Source organism: Brassica rapa, chromosome A10 (genome assembly GCF_000309985.2).
Source record: "Brassica rapa cultivar Chiifu-401-42 chromosome A10, CAAS_Brap_v3.01, whole genome shotgun sequence".
In the NCBI taxonomy this organism is placed as follows: Eukaryota; Viridiplantae; Streptophyta; class Magnoliopsida; order Brassicales; family Brassicaceae; genus Brassica; species Brassica rapa.
This window is the reverse complement of record NC_024804.2, coordinates 19,030,844-19,051,572: the sequence shown is the minus strand read 5'-3', so window position 1 is coordinate 19,051,572 and position 20,729 is coordinate 19,030,844. Positions and strand designations below refer to the sequence as shown.

The 20,729-nt window shown below is 34.7% G+C and overlaps 6 protein-coding genes across 7 annotated transcripts; 3 read left to right on the top strand and 3 right to left on the bottom strand.

Annotated features, from left to right (window-relative positions):
• The first annotated feature begins 171 nt into the window (after positions 1-171).
• On the top strand, positions 172-11,270 carry LOC103847079 (putative two-component response regulator ARR21). The gene is made up of 9 exons (XM_009124114.2): positions 172-5,393; positions 6,217-6,396; positions 6,517-6,972; positions 7,086-7,162; positions 7,346-8,530; positions 8,631-8,744; positions 8,919-9,002; positions 9,110-9,157; positions 9,266-11,270. The coding sequence occupies exons 1-9, from the start codon at positions 5,270-5,272 to the stop codon at positions 9,317-9,319; spliced, it is 2,322 nt and encodes a 773-aa protein (XP_009122362.1). The 5' UTR covers positions 172-5,269; the 3' UTR covers positions 9,320-11,270.
• LOC103847078 (BAG family molecular chaperone regulator 3) lies at positions 11,107-12,675 on the bottom strand. Its single transcript, XM_009124113.3, has 3 exons — positions 12,240-12,675; positions 11,741-12,144; positions 11,107-11,670 (listed from the first exon to the last, which is right to left on the bottom strand). Exons 1-3 carry the CDS (start codon positions 12,637-12,639, stop codon positions 11,356-11,358), a joined length of 1,119 nt encoding a protein of 372 aa, XP_009122361.1. The 5' UTR covers positions 12,640-12,675; the 3' UTR covers positions 11,107-11,355.
• A 1,080-nt stretch (positions 12,676-13,755) lies between these two features.
• LOC103847077 (tapetum-specific protein A9) lies at positions 13,756-14,463 on the top strand. The gene is made up of 2 exons (XM_009124112.3): positions 13,756-14,069; positions 14,247-14,463. The coding sequence occupies exons 1-2, from the start codon at positions 13,793-13,795 to the stop codon at positions 14,258-14,260; spliced, it is 291 nt and encodes a 96-aa protein (XP_009122360.1). The 5' UTR covers positions 13,756-13,792; the 3' UTR covers positions 14,261-14,463.
• A 248-nt stretch (positions 14,464-14,711) lies between these two features.
• On the top strand, positions 14,712-16,613 carry LOC103847075 (protein IQ-DOMAIN 14). The gene is made up of 2 exons (XM_009124111.3): positions 14,712-15,299; positions 15,695-16,613. The coding sequence occupies exons 1-2, from the start codon at positions 14,913-14,915 to the stop codon at positions 16,370-16,372; spliced, it is 1,065 nt and encodes a 354-aa protein (XP_009122359.2). The 5' UTR covers positions 14,712-14,912; the 3' UTR covers positions 16,373-16,613.
• LOC103847076 (RHOMBOID-like protein 3) lies at positions 16,362-18,111 on the bottom strand. The gene is made up of 4 exons (XM_033282024.1): positions 17,594-18,111; positions 17,302-17,465; positions 16,946-17,196; positions 16,362-16,849 (listed from the first exon to the last, which is right to left on the bottom strand). Exons 1-4 carry the CDS (start codon positions 18,000-18,002, stop codon positions 16,735-16,737), a joined length of 939 nt encoding a protein of 312 aa, XP_033137915.1. The 5' UTR covers positions 18,003-18,111; the 3' UTR covers positions 16,362-16,734.
• Positions 18,112-18,809: 698 nt separating this feature from the next.
• On the bottom strand, positions 18,810-20,606 carry LOC103847074 (RHOMBOID-like protein 3). 2 transcript variants are annotated; one of them, XM_009124110.3, is made up of 5 exons: positions 20,210-20,604; positions 19,973-20,136; positions 19,545-19,708; positions 19,203-19,453; positions 18,810-19,128 (listed from the first exon to the last, which is right to left on the bottom strand). In XM_009124110.3, the coding sequence occupies exons 1-5, from the start codon at positions 20,557-20,559 to the stop codon at positions 19,014-19,016; spliced, it is 1,044 nt and encodes a 347-aa protein (XP_009122358.1). In that variant the 5' UTR covers positions 20,560-20,604; the 3' UTR covers positions 18,810-19,013. The 2 variants fall into 2 exon arrangements, with proteins under 2 accessions (XP_009122358.1, XP_033137914.1); XM_033282023.1 differs by lacking the exon at positions 18,810-19,128 and having other exon boundaries at positions 19,221-19,457; positions 20,210-20,606.
• Between the last annotated feature and the right edge of the window lie 123 nt (positions 20,607-20,729).

The following is a 20,729-nucleotide window of genomic DNA, read 5'->3' as shown; positions in this document are numbered from 1 at the left end:
TGGAAGAAATTCCATCTCATATTATTGTTTCCTAGACCAGTTTGGAATCAGGAAGCAATTCATTGGCATTTATGTACACACCTACGCATGGCAGCCCTTTTCACAATGATATTGAGCAATTCAATGTTCATGATGTTGGAGATGGGTTAATGAGTGATGCTACCGCAAATCTCAACATGTCATGAGGTGAAAGATCAATAAAACCAAGTCAAAAATACCAAGATATGGATTGGACCAAAATACGAGAGAAAGGTCGTCGAGGCCGAGAATACCACACTCCCTAGTGTTTCCTTCTTTCTTATCTTGCTTTATTAAGCTTATGTCCATGAGTTTCTATTTTTTACGTTATTCTTTAGTTCAATATGAGGATTGTTTCTCATTATACTTTGTAAAACTTTATGGTTTCAAAACCATACCTTGTATGTTTTATGTTTTTAATTTGAATGTCATTTTTCAAAAAGAAAAGAAAAAGTAGAGAATAGTCTAAGGAAGTATTCTAATCTTTAAAAAATAGGAATTCATTTTCTCTGCCTTCTCTTTAATTCTTATAGTTGCTTCCGTCGCTACTTACTTCGGCTGCTCAATCAGAGCCGGAGTCAGAATATGGCTCTTTTTGTCTTCCATGCTCTTATTTTGGATCTTATTTTCTCAAAACACTCGAACCTACCCACAACAACACAACAATCGTCCGTTACAGAGTTCATCGACTGTTTCGAAAAAAAAATGTTCTTTCTAAATCGTGGCCGTTTCGTTGTTTCAATGAAACCACTAGCAGTCATCAGGAAAAGCTATCTTGGGCTTTGTGGGGCCCATCACAAAGATAACAATGCCGATTGGTATTAGCTGATTGATCAAAATCAGATACGTAATTTAAAGATAAGTTGGCTTTTTCTTGGTTATTAAAGCTAAAGTATGAAAAAAACAGATTCTTGGTGTTAAAGAACCGAACGTTTCATCCTTTTATTGCTGAGAAGGAGCTATGTAAAAACCCATCTAAATTGGCAACTACATAATATCAATTTTGGATGTATAGAAACAGCAGAACCAATTTAAAGTAACGTTTTCTTTAGTATACAAGATTCCATCCTCGAGCATATCGATTTGGTCTTTTGTAATAGGTCGTCATGTCTCTGTCTGCCAATTGCCAAACACCTAAAACATGCAATTCTCTGTTTACCGTGTACGTGCATAAAAGCCTTCTCTGTGTAACTGACATAGTCTCCTTTTGTGAATACTTAGTGATTTAAATGTGTTGAATGTTTCAGTTAAAGATATAAAGATCAAAAATCATTTATATAATAAGAGATTTTGAAAATTATAATAACATATTGTAATAACTTTTCTAATTGACGGGATATTATATTAAAAATCACTAGAACTCAAATTCTTTCAAATATTTGGTTTGGTATATTTTCCTAGTTTTATAATGGTTGTATTTTTGTTATTTGTCTTCGATATTAAATATAACATACTCGATACACGAGTCCAAATACACTAAGAAATATAAGTATCTATACTATTATTTGCGAGTTAAATTTTTGGAATCGAACTCTTACGTTAAAAGTTTGAACGGTTGATATCGTTTATAGCTTTAATGAATAAATTATATAAACTAGTCAAAAATAAAAAGAATTTCAAATCTATCTGATTAAATAAATGATTAAAATTAATAGCAATAATAAAAAGAATTATCTAAAATATAAATAATTAAAAACAAATTTTTATAAAACATAAGATAATTCTTGAACATATTGTTTTTTATCTGAAAATAAAAATTTTATTATAAAATATAAAGTTTAATGTTTAATTTTTGTAATAAAACATAATTAATAATTTATCATGTTGGTTTTTGATTTAAAAGTTATAAACTAATAAATATCTATAAGAACACTATGTCCGCACATGCGGACATAACACCTAGTTTGAGAGTATTTGGTAATATTTGATTTTTAATAACTTTTATATGGTTTTGGCTATATAATACATTTATTATGATTTTAATTAAAATACTATAGATACTCATTTAAAACTATGAGATTCAGATCTTTATATTTTACTTAAAAGTTTACCAAATTTAAAATACAACAAATCTCATATATTTTACTATTAAAAATATTTATAGGAACAGGAAGTTTTAGAAATATAATTTAAAATCACAAGTTTAAGAACACTAGATTTTAATTTTCTACTTTTCAAAATGTTTAATAATTGTATCATACACATAATAATAATGTAGCCAAAATTTCTAACTACACCTAATTTTCTAACGTTATTTGGCTTACATCTACCTTATATTTGTCGTATTAAAATATTATTTATATCTAAATAACGTTTGATATTTTAGCCTATTATATTTGTCTTATTAAAGTATTGTTTGTAGCTAAATAATGCTAGATATAAGAAAAGAAAGATTTATTTAAGATTGGTTCCATCCTAAAAACATGTTTATTGTAGGTTTCTTAGGTTGAATATCTTATAGTAATATAAAATACAATTTCTTAACTTTAAATTAAAAAAACTAAGAAACGTCTTTTAAATAAAAAATATAAAAAATATATCTTAATTTTTTTAGTTAAACGCTAAAAGACTTTAACTTAAATTATACTAAAAAACTCAACCTAAAAGACTTACAATAAACATGCTCTAAGTCAGCATCTCAACATCCGTACCCCGGTACTATACGCTACGGCTAATAATACCCAAACATAAACCTTTCATATCCAATCCTTAAATGCATGGCAGTATTTGAGATAACCCTTAACATTTGAAATCATTGTCCGCTTTGGTTATAAACTGTGAAATGAATGTTTATGGATCAAGATGTATATTTTCATAACAACATAAATTGCACAATACTTTGAAATCTATGGATCAAATCCACTATATATCTTTGAAATCTAACAATATATTTTCTTAGAATGGGAGTTGTTAGCATAATATAAAAACATGTATCTTAATTTTTAATTAAAAAATTAAGAACCGGTTCTTAATATTTAAGAACTGGTTTTTAATATTTAAGAACCGAATTTTAGCATTTTTAGTTAAAAGTTAAAAAACAGCTCTTTATATTTCACTAAGAACCCCATTCTAAAAACCTCTCATTAATCATGTTCTAAGTATTTAGTAATAAAAAAGTGTTAATGTAACCAACCCGATATAATTTCAATCATTCTTGGTTGCAGTTATCATTTGTCAACAAAAGATGTTCAGAACTCAACACATGTTTATACTGAGTTTTCTTTTAGCGGCAGTTAAAGCTGATTGTTATTAATTATAATAATTACTAAATATGAATACTTTAATTTTATCTAATTACGTTTTTGGTGAAAAAACATTTGCGCCTAATTAGTATTAAACCATCAATTGTCCACTTATTTCTCCTCCTAATTACAAATCACTTTGATCAAAAAAAATTGCAAATCACTTGTTTTCCGCTTAATCAACTACAAAGTACTAGAGCCTTAATAAATTGGAGTCATTAAACAGCAAATCTAATGTATTGCATGTTGTGTTTCAAAAAAAAATGTCTTGCATGCAGCCTAATTGGTACGTACGTGTCAATGTAATGTTAGATTCTGTTTCCTTAACCGACGCTTTTTCACGTACGCACGTTCACACTAAAAGGAGGACATTTTGACGAGTAGACGTTAACAAAAACTGACTAGATTTTGACTTTTAAGAAAAGTTAAAGAGAAACATACATCACTAGTAGTTTCAAAAAAAAAAAAAAAAACATACATCACTAGCAAATAAAAATTAAGGATTATATTTTATCCAAAAAAAAAAGAATTTAGTTTTTTTTTTGCTGATAAAATGTTCCAAAGGAAGTTAATGCTTCAAAGGAAATTTTCGAGTTTTAACAGGTAGCAGTAACAATTTTTATACACGAAAGAAAATATAATAATTGTAATAAACTAATAATATGATTCTTTATAATAAAATGGGTAAACAATCTATAATGATTAGCAAGTTGTAAAATATAATAAAAGATATCATCATGATTTAAATATTAAAGATTTTAAATGGCATATTATGATCCACTTTTTTAATTTCTTAGTGTGAATTAGCAATCAATCTTTTCTCAGACAGACTAAAATTATATGTTGATAATTAAGTAAAATTAGCTAATTGTTTTTCAATTTTGTTGATGTGATTATTTGATGATAAATCTAAATTTGAGACCTAATATGTTTAATATTTTTATATAGAATATTTAATCATTTATTTACATATCAAAACACATTTCATTTTCTCAATCTTGAGATTCCCTGCAAGACAATTCAACACTTCTCCTTTTGCATGAGTCACTAAGAATTAACAAGTCTTGCATGTATAACTTTAAGTAATTTTCTTTCCCGGAGAACACTGAACAAGCGCTCTTGTTAAATTTATCATCTAATCGAAAATAGAGTTGTATATCCAAATAACTATACTAGATACTTTCACCAAAAAGAAAAAAATACTTTAGATAAATTATGTAAATGTAAATATAATATGTTATAAAATATAACTGTGATTCACAAAGCAGGATCCCAAGTCACGCAATTTATTTGTATATATGGAAATTGTAAGATTTTTGATACTGTATGAGTCATCATGAATTGCACGAAAACCACCATGCAGCATTTTACTGTCATGGTTTCAAAATTTTCTATTTGTGTTTCGAAACCCTAAGTTTCTAGTTTCATCCAACAAATAAAACCGTTTACCGTTTTTTCATAGTTCAAGACAAAGTAGTTTTTTAATTTCATCCAATACAAAATATTTCTACAAATCAACGTTAATCTTATATTATAACATTTTTGCATTATACATAAATATTCTAGAATTTTCGCTTTATAGCAAAAATCAAACAAAGATGTAAGAAATCTGCTTAAAAATCAATCTTAAATCAGAAATAAAAATCACTAGAAAATAACAATTACATATATTTTATAGAACTAAAATATATATATTACTAGATTTCATTAATTGTTTCTTACTTTAGTCTAGATTTTATACATTAATTAGCACACGGTATTTCCAACCAATTGTATCTTTTAATATATCTTTTCTTATAGATTTTATTTTCTTACCCTTCAGTATAATGATAAAATCTGAATTTATATTTTTTTTTGTTTCTATAGTAAAATTACATATGCACCACTACAACACTGCCAAATGTTACATTTGCGTGTCTACTTTGTACGCCTTTAAATATCGAGCTTTCTGCAGCCTAAAAAATTGATACAAACTTGAACACACAAAAAGTTATTCAAAGACTAGCAGAATGGCGTTTGCCCAACCTTTCTACAACCAAAGCTCTCTCTTGAGAATCAATGTTATGGTTGTGGATGATGATCCTGTTTTCCTTGAAATCATGTCACGCACGCTTGAAAAATTAAAATACAGAGGTAAGATCTTATTATCAAATACAGTATGTTATTTATTTTTTTGTATGTTCATTGATATTTGAACAGGATAGACCAATTAGCTGAGAGTGTTCAAAAAAAAAAAAAAAAAAAAAAAAAGACCAATTAGCTGATTACAAACAATAGTAATTTTTGTAGCCCTTTCAGAATATATTTCAGTGAAATTTAAGAATTATCTTTCTAATTTTTTAGGATTTGAATATCAATTACATACATACATCTAAAAATTCGATTGAACTATTCTTATTTTGATGATTTTACAACTAATGGTTTTGGTGATACGAAAACTTCAACGAATATACTATTTAATTTTTAAGAAGAATATATATAGGATAATGTTGATTTAGAAAATAATAACTTATCGTTGGATAAATAATTATATGTTCATAGTGTTAGTGTACGAAATGAACTTTTCTCGAAGGTTCAAATTAATTGACGGTCTTCAAATCGGCTTTCTTATAAAGTTCATCCAGTTAGCCTTTAAAACAAATGCATAGCCATTTAAATGAAAATGTTGTGATTTTAAAGAATATGTTTGGCTGATGCTATGAGTATTCTCAAAAGTTTTAAATATTTCACAGCTCAAGTGTGGAAAAATATTCAGCAAAAAAAAAATAATCGGGGGAAAATATTTAGTAAAAATAGGTTGAATTAGGGGAAACAAACAAATAAATTAAAATATATACATACCTCAATTTTGCCCACTTTCTTCTCTTTTTGAAAAAGGTTATAACAATTTAAAAGTAAACAATATTTCGTACTTGCAATATTTTCACAATTGATTTTTATTGGTTAAATGCTTTAGATTCATCCACTATGGAGATCACGGTTATAGCTGTAAAAGATTCGAGAGAAGCATTGTCTACTCTTAAAATCGAAAGAAACAATATCGATCTCATAGTCACAGATTATTACATGCCTGACATGAACGGTCTACAACTCAAAAAACAGATCACTCAAGAATATGGCAATTTACCGGTCATAGGTAAGTGTTTTTGCAACTTACATAAGATTATAATATATAAATATATATGTATATATATATTTTTTTTTTTGCTATAATTCGAAGCTATAACTTTGTTCTTTACATTTTCTTATATGAAAGTTATGTCATCGGACACCGATAAAGAACATGAGAGTTTAACGTGTGGAGCGATGGGTTTCATTCAAAAACCCATCAAAGCAACTGAATTAACCAAGTTTTACCAACTTGCGTTAAAATGTAAGCGGAATGGTAAGTCCACCTTATGGACCGAGAACAACCACAATGACACAGATGTTAGCATCTCTCAGCAAATCCAGTTTTTTCCTGAGCAAGACAATCTCATGATGACCAAGACGAAGAAGTTCTCACCTAGACCGGATTCAAGATCCATGAACAGTTCAAATGGAACTTGTGTTAGTACTGATGCTTCACGGAAAAATAAAAAAAGAAAAGCAAACGGTGGTTCTGGTGATGGTGTTGAGTCTTTGTCGCAGCCCTCCATGAAGAGTAAGATTACGTGGACGGATGATCTTCATGATCTTTTCTTACAAGCTATCCGACACATCGGTCTTGACAGTAAGTCTTTTGATTTTTTTTTTTAACATTTTTATATATAATACATGTTATACAGTTCATGTCTTGACTAATTTTCTATGTTTGTTTACTAATTAAACTTAAATCTTCGACAGAGGCTGTGCCAAAGAAAATCTTAGAGTTCATGAACGTATCATACTTGACAAGAGAGAACGTAGCCAGTCATTTACAGGTTTGATCACATCCTTTTCAAAAATGTTATTTGGCTTTATGTTTTGAACGATTTTTATTTTTTCAAAACCAATAGTTTATGAAAGTCAAAAACAATAGTTCCATGTTTAATTAATATTAAATACCAAACCATAGATTGTGTATCATTCCTCTTTTAATTAACTAAAAGTTGTTTACTACGCAGAAATATCGACAATTCTTGAGGAAAGTCGCGGAAAGAAGTTCTTTGTGTTCATCAAACATGTTGCCGAGTAATGGCATAGACTCGATATATCCATATCCTCACACTAGAGAGCCGTACTACAACAACTACACTTCTTCTTCTTCTTGGTACGGCACAAGTCTCAGCAATAATAGATCATTCTATTCCAACCCCGGACACGGTCTTGGACAGTCTAGACTCTTATCCAACACATCTGATCCAGTCCGCTCCAATCAGATGCCTCACAGCTACATGAACCGGTCATCCACCTATGATACGCACCGTATTGGATCAAACTTGACGCTGCCCGTCGAGAGCAACCTCAATTACTCATCCCAAAATGTAGGAAGAAGAAGCTTTCTTGAACCAACGGCAAACAAAACTAGCCAAACATCTCAAGCTCTCGGGTTTGAACAGCATGGATTATCAGCTATTAATGGTAGTGGTTTCAACAATAACACGTTGATCAGCTATGGAAGTTTAGCTCCTAATCAACTAGGAACTAACAGCTATAAAGGTTCAATTTCTACTCAACAAGGAATGACCAATGGAAGCCTGGCTCTTAATCAACCAGGAATGAGCGCCTATGGAAGTTCAACTTCTACTCAACCAGGCATGAGCAGCCATATAAGTTTGACTCCTAATCAACCAGGAAGGAACAGCTATGGAAGTTTAACTGCTCCTCAACCAAGAATGAGTACCCATGAAAGCTTATCTCCTAATCAACAAGGAATAAGCAGTCATAAAAATTTAAATTCTAGTCAGCTAGGAATGGACAGCAATGGAAGCTTATCTCATGATCAACCACGTATGAGCAGCTATGAAAATTTAACTTCTAATCAACTAGGATTGAGCAGCCATGGATTTTTAACTCCTAATCAACCAGGACTTAAAAGTTATGGAAGTGCAACTCATAACGTAGGACTAAACAGCTTTGAAGGTTTAACTACTCATCAACCAGGATCTAGCAACTTCTCGTATGGGTTGCAATCATTCTTAAACAATGAGAACACTGCATATGAGCCTCAACCTCTGACACATGCCCAAGCAGCTGCACAGACAAATATTGAAATTCCTCAACAGGAGAATTTCAGCTTGTTTGATGAACTTGCCAATATTAATGAGCTTCTTTGCGACATAAGTAACTTTGAACTGGATCACAACAAGGTATGTGTCTTCACTATCCTAATTTTTCAATAATGTATATATACTGTATACATGACGTATATGTTGTGAGATTTGTTTGTCTGAAATGTGATGCGTGCAGCAACAAGAAGCGGTTTCTACCACCCAATTTGAGCTCCCTGCAAATGTTTCGACTGAAATGAATCAATTTTTCTCTCTTGAAGATGATGACTGGACCTTTGTGAACACAAACCAGGTACTAAATATTATTAGAAAATTTTGGCAGTTACAATATCGGGTTTGAAGCAACTTCCTATCAAAGATTATATATATATTATCAAATCTTTAAGAATCTACAGTGGGAAATTTTATAGCTAGATTTCTCCATTATAATGTCTTAGCGACTTATATAGTTGGCTTTGTTGTGAAGGGATTTTCTAATGGAGAAACATCAAACAATGTTGCTCCGGAGACGAATTCTCAAACTTTCAACATGAGCACTAATCATGATCAGGTACCTCCAGTTTGCATTATTCTAAAATGTTTCCATGTAACTATGATACTAAATATCAACGAGATGATTTATTAAATATAATATGAAACCTGGAATCTATTTGGTAGGAACAAGATGCTCAAGATTTTGTCGACTGGTCGTTCTTGAATCCGGAGGTAAAACAATATAACCTTAGCAAAAGCTGAAAGAGATTATTTTTCAAGTTTAAAATTGTAGTTTATGCGTCATGTGATATATTATTGGTTAACCTTTTTTATATATAGGACTTGGCTAATGAGTACGACTTCATGGACTCTTTGTTCAATGGCATGAACTGAAAAGGGTTCGATGATCCAAGATGTTAGCGAGGGAGAAGAAATTAAATCGGCAATGCATAGTAGTTTATAAGCAAATATATACAAAGATTAAGAGAAATATAGATGTTTATCGTTTTGGTTTTCTACTATTTTATAAATGTTGAGTATTATGTTATTTTCTTCTTCAGCAAGTCTTGGATATTATATTATGTCTGAGAACTTTTCAATATATATAATACTATTATGATTAGAGATGTCATGTGTTTGTGTTATAAGTTAATATTATATACTCACAATGATATGTTATAGATTGAACAGTACAACATTTTATATAATTTCATACATCCAGTAAAATCTATTTATAGATTTTCCCCTGCACATAAAATATTATCTCTTTTAATATTTAATCCCCTCAACGCTCAAATTAATTCCACATTATTCATCTACTTCTTTTCAGTTTTATGCTCTACTTTCTACTTAACACTAATAAACTACCTTAAGCCGTAGGTTGCAAAACTGAAGCAAAAACAATATCGAATCCTTGTATTTTACTCCAACTCTTTAAGAAAAGCGACCGGTTGTAGGAAGTAAAATCTAAAAGTAATATTTCCCATTTTCATCACTCACCCAAAAATAGGTGTCAAGGAAACATTCAGAGCCATACCAAATCTTTGTGATAGAACGCAAGAAAGTTTTTCGCATTGGATGCCAATCATGTCACAATAAATTATTTGATGTATCTTATAATTAATCCACTAATTCTTATTGGTTACCATAAGGCTTAATCATATAAAAAGATCTTAAAGTTTTGTAAATACTGATAACTTGGCCTTTTAAAATAGTATACTATATGATTAACTAAATCCTAAATCATTTCCTTAATGAACTTTATTGTACTTTGCCTTTTCTAATGTCGATAGACTATTGGATTAGGTATTTGGTTATCATAAAGATTCCCTTTTCTCTGCCCCCGAACGACTTTGTAGCCTTAACAGGAAGCAATGAATATAATTTTGGTCACCAGAAGTTACCGATTCCACAAGAAACCATATTCAATGTTATGATTAGCATGTGTTACCAACATGCCTTCTTTGATTTCTGTTCTCTCCTACGTCTCATTGTTTTCTTGATTTTATGGGTTTGACTATTTATTTGATGCATATGAAGAGGAACAAACAAACAAAACAAAAACAATTATTATAAAATATCAAAATTATGAATTGTCAACTATCTTCAAAAAATAAAAATGGTAAAAGTTTAATATAAATTGTAGAGAGAGTTGCCTCATCAAATAGTACATGTTTTGTAATTGTAGGTAGATAAATTTGATGGTATATAATATGATTAAATTAAATATTTATAATGATGTAACTTGCGATAGTTTTTTTGATAAAAATAGTCTTAATAGGACTTGTAACATATCATTTGAGAAGATACAATGTCGATATCGTGAGACAATGTTGGTGTTAACTTTTGTTTTCGTCAACGTTGGTGTTAACTAAAATAGAGAAAAATATACAACTTGAATAAAATAAATCGGTCACTGGACCTCTTTTAGCAAGAGCTGGTAGATTGAAATCACGGTTTACATGTGCAAAAGAGGCTCTCTCGAACTTTGGTGCCCGTTAACTCATGAAGAACACGGTTGCAATTGTGATTAACAATGCTTTAAAGGTGGGGAAACAAAACCTAAGGATCTAACCTGCTCTTATTCTCTTAGATGTTGAGCAGCGTCAGAATTGCAGTTAGATATATCTAAAAGAAACATTCATATAAGCAATATTTTCATAAAACAATTACAACTTTTTCGTAACTTTTATTGTATTAGTAAAGAAAATCCAAATCTTTAGGTATTACAATGATGGGATTATGATGATGATGAAACTATATTTGTTGAAACTCCCCTTGTTATTTGTGAATTAACTTCAAGGGAAGACCATCAAAAAATATTCTAAACAAACCCAAAAAAAAATTGCCAAGATCAATCACAAATCACAAGAAATCCGAGAAAAAAAACACATATTTATCGTGTATGTAGTATGATAAGTGTTTATAGCTTAATCGAAGAACTCCCATTTGAATCTTGGAGGGACCGGTTTAACCGGTTCAACCGCCTTAGCCGCCGATGTGGAGTCAAACATTTTCTCCCAATCATTAGTCACAACCGCTGGAGTACCTGATGACGACGCGCCAGAATCCCTCCTAGGCTCCTCCACCTCCTCTTCATCAACAAACGATAACAAATCGCGTTGCTGATACTGCGTTTGCGTTTGCGGTTTGTGACGGACCGACTTGTTGATATCGACTTTTTTGGTCGAGTTTTTGACTTTTAAGACATCAAGTGTTTCAACGTACGTCTGAACTCTTTTCACCTTTGTAATAAAAATCCAAATCGAGTCAAAATCACATATTAAATGAAACCAATAAAAAATTAGAGATTACCTGCATCTTCCTCTTTAGCTTCACATCTCCATCAGCAGTTATGGCGTCAAGTCTCAGCAATTGATTCATCAACATCTCAATCAGATTCACAAGACTCTTCTCTTCAACCTTCCCTCCTTTGTTAATCACCGTCTCAAACGCCGACACCTGTCCGGCGAGCCTGTCGACTTCGAGACTAATGTCGGCGATTGATTTCATAGCTTTTTCAACGACGGCGTTTCTCCTCTTCTCGAGGAGACGTTTCTCCTGAGCCATCGGATCTTCTTTAAGAACAAGCTTTGACCGATCTTTAACTCCACAAAGATCAAGAAACATCTTCGAGTCTCTCTCCTTGTCTTTGTACAGAATCTTCATGTCTTCGTGGTGAAGTCCGGTCTGACCAGACAACACCTTCTTCAACTCTCCTGCAATAACATCAAAACCAAACCAATCCAATTCAATTCAATTTTAAAAAAAAACACTAAACACCTTTTTGTCTGAATCTTGATTTTGGTTTTACCGAAGCTAGATTGGGAGTTGATGTTGATCTCGTGGTAAACCGACAAGTATTTGACCCGGACGCGAATGACACGTGGCGCATCGGAGGTTAGATCCGTCCGCCTTTGCACGACCATTCCTCCAGGTCGGGACTCCCACTCATTGCCGCTAACTCCGCTGCCGCCGACGCTGAGGGACGGCGTCGTTCCTGTATTCATTTTCATCATCTCTTTTTTAATATTCTTTGCTTCTTCTAACTCGTCTCTGACCGAACAGGGATCACCACATGTTATAAAAGAATCCAACTCATAGAGAGAGAGAGAGAGAAAGAGTTGCAATGAATATGATTTCTGAACACGATCGATGAGGAAGGAGGAAGAAGAAGAATAAAGAAACGTCTGAACAAAGGGAAGTAAATACATTTTTTTTTTCTTGCAAGTCTTTATTTTTAAAATAAAAATCAATAAATTCATATAAATAATAGAGTGACAGCTCATGGTATTGTTGTTATGTCTCATCATCAGTTATCACACAAATAATATAATATTTACATATGATTCCCGCATTTTTTTTGGAATTATTAATTTATGTAAGTTCTGTATCAGTTTGGTTGTCTCTATTCCAAATACAGATAATCCATCTGCGTCAATGTCAACGGTAAAAATATCAAAAGATACTGTTACCTAAAATAAAAATAAAAACTGTTTTTATCACCGTATTGGGGGGGCTAGTCCAATAATGTGAGTCATGTGACTAGTGTCATCTCTTATTTTTTGTGATAAGAAAACAAACTTTGTAGCGACAAATGGCAAGTTCCAATAACCAAACCATCTGTAGTGGTTACCAACAAGCACTGTAACAAGAGGCACTGCCACATGCGTTTCTTTGTCAGATTCACAAACAACAGCTTACGGACAAAGACACTGACCCAGCAACAGTTGCTAAACAGGCCCAGCCCAATAATTTTGTTTTCCTTGTGTTATATTTCCATGGCCCCCATTATTGGGGCTCTTTATAGGGATAAAATATATACCACGTATTACATAAACTGTCTTACTGGTATATGATTGTTAAATTAATAAAGAGTAAAAATTCTATAACAGTATTAAGTAGTATTAACTCATACTGATCTCAACTCCTTTGAATACATGTCTGTAACTATCACAATTTTTTGGTTCATGAGTTTCCAAAATTTAGGAATAACTTTTGGGGGGTGAAAAATAAGGAGTTCTGTTAATGTTTTTATGGGGGTTTTTCAAAAGGATAAATGATTCACAATGTTTTAAATTTTATTTATAAATCGAAAATTTATTTAATATATTAATTAACATATAAAAGTAACTCACACACCGTCACACACTTTGTTATTTCCCCGATCTTTTAGTTTATATCATGCAAAACCTATGAAGTAACTACACCAAGATCATAGAAAGCATCACTCCACTTCATGATCTAGTTATTCTCAAAGCTCATAACTATATATATACATACATATATCAATAAATATAGATTGAATCCACCCGTCTAAAATTATAAAACATAAGAAAACGAAGACTCCTACAATATCTAAACAAAATGGAATTTCTCAAATCCTTTACAACTATTCTCTTTGTAATGTTTCTGGCCATGAGCGCTCTGGAGACCGTACCTATGGTTCGAGCTCAACAATGCCTAGACAATTTGAGCAATATGCAGGTGTGTGCGCCGCTGGTTCTGCCTGGTGCAGTCAATCCAGCCCCGAATTCAAATTGCTGCATTGCTCTCCAAGCAACAAACAAAGATTGTATATGTAACGCCCTTCGAGCAGCCACCACATTTACCACTACTTGCAACCTCCCCTCTTTAGATTGTGGTAAGATATGGATCGATAAATTCCCTTTTTGTTAAAAAAATAAAAGATTTTTAGATTTTTCTATTTAAACATAATTTGAACGAAATGATAGATTTGCAATATGGTTAATTAATTAGTCAGTGTGGTGTTTATCTTTTGTCGTTAGATTTGTGTGGACTGTGTTTATGAACTGTGCAGGTATAACCATATGAGTGGTTTCAGCAACGGTCAGTTCCGAGGATTTGGGGAGTTTGGTCTGCAAAAGACAACAAGAATAAAAGTATTAAAATAACGAGAAAGTGTGTGTGTTTTTTTTTTAATTTGGTCTGTTGTTCGGTTGGTTCAATACTTAAATATGACCCATCAATTAATATCGTTTTCATATTTATTATGGTAATATTTTTAAATAATTGCATCATCATAGACTTGCTTTTATAATAGGCGTGGGTATTGTTACATAATGCAATCAGGGCAAAACTCAATTCAAATTCTAGTTTCAAATTTCAAACCTACAAGAGATTCATAAAGTAATCATAATTGACAAAACAAAGAATGATTAAATCTCTTTGGTTTGAACCAAACCAGAGACTTGGTCTGGCGTGGACCGGAGCCATAGAGCCTTTGACTTTCAATTGACGCTTGGTCAACATATTTGCCTTATTACGACTCGTGTAACCAACGCGCATAAAATTTAGCGCGTGGAAGCTTAATCTATATATCGCATTACACGCTCGCTGTACTTTCTCCACTCCCACTTGTCTCTGCTTCTAAACTCTTTAATACTTTTGTCCGAACAAAAAACTCAACCGGAGAACAAATTTAGCAAAAAAAACCATCGGGTGATTTTCCGGCGATGAAGTAACTATGGGTTTCTTCGGTCGACTGTTCGGTAGTAAGAAGAAGCAGGAGAAGTCATCTCTGACAAATAACAACAGACGAAAATGGAGCTTCACCACCAGATCCTCAAATCCCGCGACGGCTTTATCGGCGTCGTCTTCTCATCCAAGCAAGAGACGTTCCGATGAAGGAGTCTTGGACGCCAACCAGCATGCAATAGCCGTCGCAGCTGCTACTGCTGCTGTAGCTGAGGCGGCACTAGCAGCTGCTCATGCGGCGGCGGAGGTCGTGAGGCTTACCGGAAGAGGCAGTGGTAGAACCTCGTCGGTTAATCAAACTAATCGGAATAACCGCCGGTGGAGTCAGGAGTATGCAGCGGCGATAAAGATTCAATCAGCTTTCCGTGGCTACTTGGTTAGTTTTACTTTCCCTTAATTAATAAATCTTAAAATTAAATTCGAAATTTTTAATTTTAATTTAAGTGTGGAATAGCTGTATGATATTGATATAAATAATTACTGAAAATCATAAAGGATAATCTCAATTTGTATTTTTGTAAATGGTCCCGGATATGTACTTTGAAAAGAGACAAAATGTAAATGAAACTTGTTAGAAGCAGATACGATTCTCTACCGACACTAATGTTATCTGGTACGACGCGTAGTTTAAAGACACTCTATAACGTATTAGGTGTGTAACCATCTAGAAGAAATTAAAGTAGTTGGGAAACTAAAAGTAGATTTAATATTCCTTTGTAGTTTCGAGTTAGGTGTGTAGATTGTGTAACAAAAACATTTTTTTTTTTTTAGGCGAGGAGGGCGTTGAGAGCATTGAAAGCGTTAGTGAAGCTCCAAGCGTTAGTTAAAGGGCATATAGTGAGGAAACAAACGGCTGATATGCTGCGTCGGATGCAAACGCTGGTTAGGCTCCAAGCTCGAGCTCGAGCATCGCGTTCTTCTCACGTTTCAGAGTCACTCTCAGAGGCTGAATACATCAAGCTCATTGCAATGGACCATCACCATAACCATCGTTATCAGATGGGTTCGAGCCGTTGGAACGCACCGTTGTACAATGAAGACAATGACAAGATCCTAGAAGTGGATACTTGGAAGCCTCACTTCCCTTCCTACCATAAGGAGTCCCCAAGGAAAAGAGGATCACTTATGGTCCCGACAGGTATGGAGAACAGTCCACAAGCAAGGTCTAGACCAGGAAGCAGCAGCGGTGGCGGTTCAAGGAGAAGAACGCCGTTTACGCCAACGAGAAGCGAGTACGAGTACTACTCTGGGTATCACCCTAACTACATGGCTAACACTGAGTCATACAGAGCGAAAGTCCGGTCACAAAGTGCACCTAGACAGAGGCTTCGAGAGTTCTCTTCAGAGAGTGGATACAAAAGGTCAGCGCAGGGACAGTATTACTACTACACAGCGGCTGCTGAGCGATCGTTTGATCAGCGTTCGGATTATGGAGGGGTTTATTTCTGATCAGTTAGGTCGAAACCAAAGTGAGTTCTTCATTTCCCAATGCTGATCCTGTTTTGTTTTAATATAGGATTTTTTATTTATTTTAAAAGTGAGTGGAATGTGTGTAAAGTAGATTTTGAGATACAAGTGTAGACAGTGATCAATCACTGTTGTGTATTTTCTTTTGACTAGATCCTACGGTACAGATCTCGTACCAACAGGGGTCCACATTTGTCTGATTAAAAAAAAAATACTTCAATAATTTGTAGTGATGTCAAGTCACAACGTGGGAATCACAACTTATGAGTTGACTGATATAAACAATTTATTTTTCCCGGTAAAAGAATAGTCACACAAACACACACAATATCCTGAATAGGGCATCAAACGCTATCACAACTCCATCGTGAAGTGGGTATACAGCTCAGGTAACGACACCAGTGGCAGTGATCATTCCCATCTTCTCCTTTGAATAGCAGCACCAGTGCCACCAAGAACCTGCCAAAAAAAATTCCCCAAAAGACATTCGCATAACTACGTTAGAATAGAGGGATGATTTAACATTGAAATGACAAGTGATCGATTAAGCTGTACCCGGCGATCAATAGAGCTAGAGACAGGAGCCACAGTATGTACTGGTAAGGCTTGTACTTGGATGTGAGACGTCTGCCTTGTGGCATATGCTGTCTTTCTAACCACTTGATCTGGGGACGAGCCATGAGAAGGAAACCGAGGAAAAAACCAGTTAAGAATCCACCGACGTGAGCAAAGTTATCAACGTAAGGTAGACTCCCAATGCCCATGTTTATCACAATGACAAACAAAAGCGTCAAGAATGCCGCAATCTAACTTGTCCACCACACACAAAAGAAACAAAAAAAAGGTCTCACTATACCTAGAGGGTCAAGAAGTATCAGTTTATAGAGAGCTCTTATGATTGAGAGATAAACCTTGTTAGAGTAGATGGTCCAGTTGGTGAGAAGTTCAGAAAGCATAGAGCCAAGAAGGCCAAAAAGGGCACCAGAAGCTCCAACAGAGATACCGCTTCTGATAAACAACGAAGACAATATGCTTCCTCCCATACCTGACATTACGTATATGACCCCAATCCTAACTGGAAAGACAGAACCCCAAAAAATTTCAAGATCTATAATTAAACTCGAGAATCGGCTCGTTTGACCAAACTTAGTCTAGTTTAATGGATTGTTGACAAAAAAAAAATAGCAAAGAGGAATGGCATACCGAAACCAAACTGCTGCTCAAGGCGAGTACCGATGAACACAATGCTTAGCATATTAATAGCAAGATGAATAACACCGGCATGTAACCATATACATGTAAGGAGACGCCAAGCTTGATGCTTCTCCACAACTCTGAACCAGTCAAGTGATCCTAACTTCTCCAATCTATTATTAAAATCATAAACCAATGTCGACACACAATTCAAATGATTAGGTAATATATAGTAAGTGAGGATCGATGGAACGTATACGTTTGAGAAGATGGGCCGAAGAGAGGATTGTCCCGGAGATGCTCGAAGGAGAATCTCCCGAGGAACCTGGCGAGTGGCGACACAGTGCTGAGAATGCTGAGGGCAGTTGTTGACGGACATAGTAGCGAAGAAGACTATCACGTTAGCCACAACGAACATCGGAATCAGCCACGACGTCCACTGCGGCGACAACTCGTCGTCATCGCCAAATTCAGAGTACACCAACGGTGGTACCACCGGCCTAGGCGATGGTCCTAATCCGTCTTGCTCACCGCCTCTGCTTCCGATCCCTCGATGATGCTTCGCCGGCATTTGGTTCTCCATATCATCTACTACACTCATTACTGATCTCTCTCTAGTTGTGTTTGAGGTTTTGCTAATATAAAGCGGTAAGAAATAGTTTTAAAACGAGTCGGCGAGAAAGTGGGCTTATATTATTCAGTTATCTAGTTACGCACTTACGCATGTAGCATGCTGTGTAACATAAGTTTTAAGCTAGATCAGGCTGTAATAAAACGTGGGTTGATTGGGACAAGTGAAGTGAAAGTGGACGTCAACGAAGCATAATGGGAAAGTCCATGTTATGTTTCAGCCTGCATCTTCCTTGCCTTTCGTTTTGAAATAATATGAAATATTTAGTTGAAGATTATTTTGTTTATATATGTTGCCTTTTATTCATGGGTTATATCTTAGGAGAATATATCTGCATAGTAACGTACTGACTACTGCGAAAAGGTCCACATCAGGCTACACAAAGAAGTCACAAATACAATCGTCGAAACTTTTTTTTTTTTTTTTTTTTTTGAGAAAATCGTTGAAACTTGTTCGATCAGCAATTTTGTTAGATCATACGGTACAGATCTCGTACCAACAAGACACGTCAATGGATAGGAGTCAACATTTGTCTGATAAATAACTTCAATTATTCATAGTGATGTCAAGTCACGACGTGGGAATCACAACTTAAGAGCTATGAGTTGATTGATATATATAACCTTTTTTCTACTAAACAAATTATTTTTTCTTCTCGTTTTCTCGGTAAAAGATAGTCAGTCACACACACAAACAAGCAATCAAACAATCTCCTGAACTACTAGCAAAGGAGATCATAAAAGTACCTATATAATGTATACTTGCATTTACAAAGGAAAAACACATGTTGATTACATATCAGACGTCATCACAATTCCACCTTGAGGTGGGAATGCAGCGCAGGTAGCGACACCAGCGGCAGTGATCATTGCCATCTTCTCCTTTGAATAGCAACACCAGCGCCATCACGAACCTGCAAAAAAAAACATTCAAATAACTTTGCTACATTAGGGGAGACTTAAAACAATGGGGGAATGCAAACCGTACCCGAGGACCAATAGAGCCAGGGACAAGAGCCACAATAGGTATTGGTAAGGCTTGTATTTGGAAGTCAGACGTCTGCCTTGTGGCATATTCTCTCTTGCTAACCACTTGAACTGTGGACGAGCCAGGAGCACGAAACCGAGGAGAAACCCCGTTAGAAACCCACCGACGTGAGCAAAGTTATCAACGTGAGGTAGAATCCCAATGGCCAGGTTTATCGCAATGACAAACAAAAGCGTCAACAGTGCCGCAATCTTACTTGTCCACACACAAAAGAAACAAAAAAAAGTGTCATTAACACAAAATCACAAAGTCTAGAGGCACATTTAGTACTGAGAGATAAACCTTGTTAGAGTAGATAGTCCAGTTGGTGAGAAGCTCGGAGAGCATAGAGCCAAGAAGTCCAAAAAGAGCACCAGAAGCTCCAACAGAGATGCTGTTTCTAATAAACAGAGAAGACAAGACGCTTCCTCCAATTCCTGATAATAGGTATATAACTCCAATCCTAACTGCAAAGACACAACCCCAAAATATTTTAAGATTTGTATGATACCATGAATAAAATTACATAACTTGATAAAACATTAACGGGTATTTTACACTATTTTAGTTATAAACTCGAACCAACCCAAATCCGAGAAGAACCAATAACCAAAAATTTATAGATACCTATTGAATCTAAATATATAGGACCCGCCCGAAGATCCGAACGCCCAGGCCTATGACTACACTTGACAATAAACTTCTGTTAAAGTAATCAAAGGATAGCATACCGAAACCAAACTGCTGCTCAAGGCGAATACCGATGAACACAAGGCTTAACATATTAGCAGCAAGATGAATCACACCGGCGTGTAACCATATACACGTCAAGAGACGCCAACCTTCATGCTTCTCCACAACTTTGTCCCACTCGAGTGATCCCAACTTATCCAACCTAACCAAACAAATCATAAATTAATCTCAACAACACAACTAAATATTCGAGAATCATAGTAACCGACTCTCACGTGCGAGAAGAGGGGCCGAAGAGAGGATTGTTACGGAGAGGCTCGAAGGAGAGCCTCCCGAGGAAAGTAGCGACGCAGCGGCGGTTAGGACCGTGAGAATGCGCGGGGCAGTTGTTGACGAACATCGTGACGACGAAGACTATCACGTTGGCGACGACGAACATCGGAACAAGCCACGACGTCCACTGCGGCGACGATGACAACAAAGCGTCGTCGCCGCCGTACACCAGCGGCGCAGGCCTAGGCGGGGGACCGAATCCGGTGCGGTCGCCGCCTTTGCTTCCGATCCCTCGGTGGTGATGATGCTTCGCCGACATTCGGTTCTCCAGATCATCATCTCCTATGGCCATCACTCCTCTCTCTCTCTCTGTAATTTAATTATTGTGAACGAAGGCGCGGTAAAGAAAACTTATTTGAGAGTCGGTGAGAAGGTGGGTTACTATTAACCAATAATATGATTACACGTGTAAACTTATTTGTTTACGGAATTAAATTAGATTACGCTGTAAGGAAAAGCCAC